This window comes from Vigna radiata, chromosome 6, assembly GCF_000741045.1.
Source record: "Vigna radiata var. radiata cultivar VC1973A chromosome 6, Vradiata_ver6, whole genome shotgun sequence".
Classification (NCBI taxonomy): Eukaryota; Viridiplantae; Streptophyta; class Magnoliopsida; order Fabales; family Fabaceae; genus Vigna; species Vigna radiata.
The window spans coordinates 36,540,417-36,547,268 of record NC_028356.1 but is presented as its reverse complement, the minus strand read 5'-3'; the positions used below and the strand labels follow the sequence as shown (position 1 = coordinate 36,547,268).

The following is a 6,852-nucleotide window of genomic DNA, read 5'->3' as shown; positions in this document are numbered from 1 at the left end:
CAATAGTGTCTGTTTTTGGTCTAATGGTTTGATTTAACACTGAGTTGAAGTTGCTTATATAAAGCACATGGCTAGGGAGGTCATAGATTGAGAGATTTCGATACGTGTTAGACTGATGAGTTTCGTATGTGTTTGATTAGTGCCAAAGTTTATTTCTGGATCTTGATTTTAGTGCGTGATGTTAGAGGCTATTACATATAGTACGTTCCAGGTTGTTTGATGCCATTGATGGTGAAGGGGCAAGAAAGTTGGTCATTAAAAGATAAGACTAAGATGTAAATATGTCGCCTGCTCCACAACCAACAAAAGTCTCTTTTCCCTTCACTAATAGGGCCAAGCTTCAATCAACCAAACCTTTTATCTCAACCATGGTGTCTTTGGTCTCTGCTCTGGTTTCATTTTAGTCTCTAGTCCGTATTAGGGATTACTAATACGACATACACAAAAAAATGTTGTCATGAAAGATCCGTAGATGACAATTAACATGTATGTGAGATTTCTGTAAAAGTTAACTCAAGCCTCTCAATTGATCCATGGACTAAACTTTCCAAATTTAACATTTTTCATCTTTTAGGGAGACCAACTTAACCGACTTTCCGTTTTTGAAGGGCAAAAATGATGATTGGCACCCCATTACATTTGCAGCGCAATTTTTTGTTTGTTACAGCTGTAACCGGATACTTTCATTCTATAGCATGTGCTATAGAATGATATGAAATCATCCACACATGTTCTATTAACTTAAAAGTAAAGACAATACTGGCAATACTGGCAGTGTGTGATACACCATTAATCAGTGTAATCAAAAGATTGAAAAAACTCTTATGTTCTCATGTTCGGTTCTTATGTATCTATTAACTTTCAGCATTGCTTTCTTGACTTAGCTGCACAATCTCTGTTCTTAAAATTCATTTATTGCCAATAAAATTGCGAATACCTTGAGTGCTAAAATCTGACAGTCCGAATGGCTGAAAAGTTAACAATTCTCTAACATTTTATCTTTCCATAGAAAATTCTTTGTACATGGTTCGTTCTCCTTAGCTTTAAATGACCGTCTTTAGGTAGCATGGTTCGTTCTCCTTAGGCGAGAATTAGCTTAAAAAAGACGCGGAATTTCATTGTATTACGAAATTTTCAGATTTTCATCAGAATGGCTAGAAAACAAAAGCAATTCACTTCATAATTCAACCAATATAGAAAAGAAAACAACTAAAAGTGATTGTGCGCTTAAACGCACTATAGGATGCACACGCTCGAGAGAAGCATACATGGGGAGCAAATTGTTAGTCCTAAATTTCTACCGTCCAGATCTTCAAACAAGTTGTTCTCCTTAAAGATGCCTCTTGTCCAGGTCATCAAAGTAGGGGTGTTCCATTGCTTTTTTCGCAGAAATCCTCTTGGAAGGTTCATATTTCAACATTTGCTGAAAAGAAGAGACAAAAAATACAATGAATGTAAATTCAACAGGAAGTACTAGAAAGAGTTAGCTTAGGAATAACTAACAGATAGTAGATCGATTCCAAGCTCATCCAAACTCGGAACAGCCGTTGACAGACTTTGAGGATTCCATTGGGGGTATTCGTGCCAGTTCATTAGTTTACTCACGCCTGGCCACACCTCTTCATTAGGAGTACCCAATAGCCTGCACAAACAGGGTAGAATTATATTCAAATTCAGGCAAACAGTTGACAAAGAAACACAAAGACCTGTATATTAGTCCTAATGCTTCACCTGAATATATGAAGGAGTTGTTGAAGCTCGGAATCACCAGGAAAGAGTGCTTGTTTGGTGACAAGTTCGGCTGCAACCGAGACACAAATCGCATTAGTAAACCGTCTACATGACATACAAACAAGTTAAAAAATATATTTTATCCTTACCAAATATGCAGGCAACGGACCATATGTCCACAGCCATTGAGTAATAGGTGGCTCCCAAAAGAACTTCAGGGGCTCTATACCACAGGGTAAGTATCTGAAGATTGAGATATTGACTTACAAATGATTAACGAAGCAAGAGAAAAAATAATTATTTTCCAGAGAAGATGCTATCTCTCATGTCTTTTTACCTCATGAGTATATTTCTTAATCGGCACAGTAAATGCTCGAGCGAGCCCAAGATCAGCTATTTTAAGCATCATTGTTTTCCGGTCCATCAAGAGATTGTGAGGCTTCAAGTCCCTTAATAAACATAAACATTGAATTTACATTCAATAGTTAATATACGCATATATGTATTTGCACACACAGATTTGAAAACGCGAGAAAAATCATAGGATTAGGAAAAGGGGTTAACTACCTGTGCAAGATTCCATGGCCGTGGCAGAAAGCAACGCCCTTGCAAAGTTGGTACATCAAGCTCTGCGACCAAATTCACAAGTCAGAAAATTCATTAAAAAAAAAGAAAAGGGAAGAGTGGTGAGAGAGATCTGAAAAATTAAAAAATATGTATTACTTTGATGGTTTGAGGGGGAATGGAATCTCCGGTCTGACGGAAAGAGCGAATGAATTTCTTGAGATCGGTATCCATGTACTCAAATACCAAGTAGAGGACAGTCTTGCCTTCCTTGTTCTGACCTTGTTTGACATCCATTAACCTGTGTGTAGTGCGGAACTAGGAATAACTAAACAAAGAATGAAAGAAAGAACAGAACAATTGGTAGAGGAGAAAGAAAAAGAGGAAGAGGAAAGAGTACCTGACGACATGGGGATCGCGAGAGAGCATCCGAAGAATTGAAACCTCGCGGAGGGTGGTGGGAGGGACACCTTCTTCGTCCTCATGGAGGCGAGTCTTCTTAAGGGCAACGATCTTCCCAGTGGCCTTTTCTCTTGCCCTGTACACCTTTCCGTACGTTCCTTCTCCAACCTTTTCAAGCTTCTCGAATGCCTCCTTCGCCGATAGAACTCCTGCCTTCTCCATTTCTCTTCCTCTCCTTAATTCAAATCAGATTTCCTACCCTTCCCTTCAAACATTTTCGAATATATATAACAATTAACGATAAATTTCAAATCAGAAACTTAGTCGTTGTGCAACGGACACTTGTTTTTTGAATTTCAAATCCCGCTCCCCTTCCCTTCTCAACATCAAATTAGGAATATCAATATTTTTATTTTTATTTTTTCCTTTTCTTTCCACAAATTATATTCATTCCTATTCTAGGTAACTGCAAATGTCATGTAATCATGCTATATTCAATATTTTCTATATTAATTAAGTATTTTAAATTTTATTAAAATAATACAAATTATACGATAAAATTAAAATTATTTACTACATTTTTTTTAATTTAAAATACATGTATTAAATAACATAAACCTAAATTAATTAATATTTTAAAAAATTAAAAGAAACTCCTCAATAAATATGACTTAGTTTTTTCAGCCCAACTTTGTAAATTAAAAGCGTTTTTTTTCATCATGGTATTTGTATAATATATTTAAAAAAATTAAAAACTCCTCAAAGAATATGTATATGACTTAGTTTTTTCAGTCCAAAGTAAATTAAAAACGTTTTTTTTATCATGGTTTTTGTATAATATTATATTCTTTAAATCTAAAATAGTATAATTATGATCTGAACTTAGTTAGGATATACAAATAGCTAAAATTTATATCAACCAATATTAATAAATTAAAGTGCAAACACGAAGAGTAGTATGACACAATTATAATTTAATATCAAACAATATGAAATTATCTTTTATTCAACATTTAAAGTGTTTATTGCCTACACTACAACGTGATTTATGATTAAACTATAGTGTCAGCATATTTTAAATAAACTATTTTCTCTAAAATTATTTATGAAGAACACGATTTTAATCTTGTGTCCATTATTCTTCGTTCCGGTTTCTATTTGATCTTCTTAAGAAATAATGTAAAAAATATTATTTTAGAGAATAATCTTAAAATTTTATTGACTGATGAGATCCTTTAATAAAGTTGTATAGAAAAATTAATTATTATGAAAATATTTATATGTTGGTTATTTCAAATCTTTTATGTTTATATGAACATTTTTTCTTAACATGAATAACACTCAATCGTTTAAGAATCACTAGTAAAAAATAGGTCTTATACAGTGCACATTATGCTACGGTTTACTCGAAACTACGGCATAATAATGCGCAGTGGCAGTTTTGTAAATAAATCGAACTTATATGCCGCGGTTCCCCACTTAACCGCGGCATATACCTCCGTCAACTATCATCTTTGATTCCACGTCAGCAAAAAAATTTAATAACAGGGGAATATGCCGCGATTCTCTGACCAACCGTGGCATATTCCCCTGTCAATTTATTGCAGGGGCTGACTGATGGGGAATGTCAGCAGGTAGCAGGGGGAATAGGCCGCGGTTGGTCAGAGAACCGCGGCATATTCCCCCTGCTACCTGCTGACATTCCCCAAAAGGTAGTTGGGAGGCAGTTGGGGGGATTCAGAACGTTGGGGAATAGGCCGCGGTTGGCCAGAGAACCGCGGCATATTCCCTGATCTGAGTAAATTTTAAAATTTTCAGAGCATATGCCGCGGTTGGGCGCTGAACCGCGGCATATAAGTTAAAAAAAATTTCAAAAATGCCACTATGGGTTATTTCTTTTAAATGAATAGGCCGCGGTTATGTGTAGAACCGCGGCATATTCCCCCTTTATGCCGCGGTTAAGTGTAGAACCGCGGCAGATTCGCTTCTGAAAGTTAAAAAAAACTTTGTACAGTTTTCATCCTCACGCAATCAGTTTCAGAGAAAACGAAACCCCACCGCTGCAAGCTTTTCTCCGTCCAGACTCTGCTTCTCCGTCCATTATCGTCTCCATCCGCCTCCTGAATCGTCATCGTCGCCGTCGAACCAGTGGTTCTCCGCCGCCGCGACATTGATGGCAGCCCAAATCGTCTCCGCGACTCTGCTCTTCGCCACGACCTTCTTCTCCCCCGTGCCAAATTTATTTGCGAAGAGAACCAAAACAGGTATGGTTGCTATCCTCATTTGTATTCAATATCTGCTTGATGTCTGATTGCTTGTGATGAAATGTTGTTTCAAATGTTTTCAATTGTTTCAATTGATTTCAATTTGACTATCCCTACCTTCACCGTGGAGGCTAAGCAGTTTTAATTTATGAAAGGTATTGCATTACAAAATTTCCATACCAAAACTTAATAATAAAAAAAATCTTAATCTATAAAAAAAATCTTAATCTATAAAAAAAAACTTTTAATTTCCATACCATTGATAATCGATTATATTAAGTGATAATCCATTATACCAAGTGATAACCGATTATAAAAAAAACTTTTAATTTTTTTTCTCAATGTGATAATCAATTACTATAAGGTGATTCACAAAGTCTTTTGTGAAAAATTGAATTTCATTTGAATAATGGATTGTCACAACAAAGGTTCTTATGGAAAATAAAATTTTTCTTTAGTGATATGATGTTGAGATCTTCTTTTGACTTTGGACCTCTTAATTTAAATAATATACGCTGACAATAAGACTTCAATAATTAAATTCTTAGGTATTTAATGTATCTCTTGAATTCAAACATTATTTAAATATTGGTTTAATCATTATGATAATTCCTATTTATGTTGGGTTTTCTAAATATGTTCATATTTTTTTTGTCTTAATTGGGTCCATAAATGTGAAAAATCAATGCAATTAGGTCTCTATCGTTAAATTAGGTTAACGGAGTTAAGATTTAACTAAGTTGTCATTGTGACTTGATTTTATTAAATTACGTTGCATATGAATGACATGATATGTGGAATATGATACACTAAACAATTAAAGAAATAGGTTTCTGATAAAAATTGAAATTAAGAATCATGAAATTACGGTTCTTTGTATTGTTGTTTTAGGTTTTCTGGTGAAAATTGAAATTGGAAATCGCAATTGTCGCTACGACGAAGCAGGTGTGATTTCTTTTCTGGCGAAAATTAAGGTTTCGTGTATTGGTGGCTTGTAGGTTGTTATGATGGTGGTGGTCATGAAACAACTCAATCTGTGTCTTAGTTCTCTACGATTTGGATTAGGGAATTTTGTGTGATTTTGAGTTCATGATATCTTTGGTTGTAGGTTCTATGGAGTTTGAGATTTGGGAAGATGAGATGCAAGTGGTTCGTGGCTTGGCTGAGTTCGTTGCAGGTTTTTGAAGATTTGATGGCGCGAGGCTACTAAATTGATGCATAGAAGAAACTGATAGATATTTTATTTGCTCATGAGGAACTTAACGTATTTGATTTCAGTGGTCTTTTACGTTTCTAAAGCAACCTTTTTGAATTGATATAGTTAGACTAACACCACTTTTCTCTTCCTTCAACCCTAACTTCATCATTTTTTCTTCTTTCACAACAATATTACTTCTCTTTCATCCCTCCTTCACTCTTCCAACAACTCTTTCCACCCTTACCATTCATGGTGATCCACGATGGTACGAAGATGACACGATGTCGAACACTCTCTGAATCCTAAAATCATTGCTGTTGAGATTGTTGACAACACAATTTCTATATCGATCTAGTTTTTGATGATGACAACGCATTGCTTAATAACATGCATATGTTGTTTGCTGCATTACATGTTCTTATGAAAATTGATTGTTATATCTGTTGAACATGTTTATGGATTATGTTACATGTTCCTATGTTGATTGTTTGATATATATCTAGAACGTGTTCATATGTTTTATGTGCTGCATGCAATGCATCATTAAAAATGTTTTACTGCACATATTTCAAAGCTGAAAACCACAAGCACGTTTATGAACTTATAACTGGGTGACAAAGTTTTAGTGATGTCGACTACATTACTAATGGATTCGACTATGCTAAAACCTTTGTGCAGATTTTGAGAATCAGT

At 35.0% G+C, this 6,852-nt stretch overlaps 1 protein-coding gene across 1 annotated transcript; it reads right to left on the bottom strand.

The window, feature by feature from the left end:
* Window positions 1-1,091: 1,091 nt before the first annotated feature.
* Window positions 1,092-2,974, bottom strand: LOC106763950 (cell division control protein 2 homolog D). Its single transcript, XM_014648132.2, has 8 exons — window positions 2,696-2,974; window positions 2,455-2,596; window positions 2,299-2,360; window positions 2,069-2,180; window positions 1,881-1,974; window positions 1,732-1,801; window positions 1,504-1,642; window positions 1,092-1,423 (listed from the first exon to the last, which is right to left on the bottom strand). The coding sequence occupies exons 1-8, from the start codon at window positions 2,917-2,919 to the stop codon at window positions 1,331-1,333; spliced, it is 936 nt and encodes a 311-aa protein (XP_014503618.1). The 5' UTR covers window positions 2,920-2,974; the 3' UTR covers window positions 1,092-1,330.
* Between the last annotated feature and the right edge of the window lie 3,878 nt (window positions 2,975-6,852).

Excerpts from the sequence above, each read along its gene's own strand:
- LOC106763950 (XM_014648132.2), bottom strand. The coding sequence starts at position 2,919 with ATGGAGAAGGCAGGAGTTCTATCGGCGAAGGAGGCATTCGAGAAGCTT. Across the intron at positions 2,361-2,454 it reads TTCCCCCTCAAACCATCAAA|AGCTTGATGTACCAACTTTG; the intron begins GTAATACATATT and ends ATTTGGTCGCAG. Across the intron at positions 2,181-2,298 it reads GGCCATGGAATCTTGCACAG|GGACTTGAAGCCTCACAATC; the intron begins GTAGTTAACCCC and ends ATGTTTATTAAG.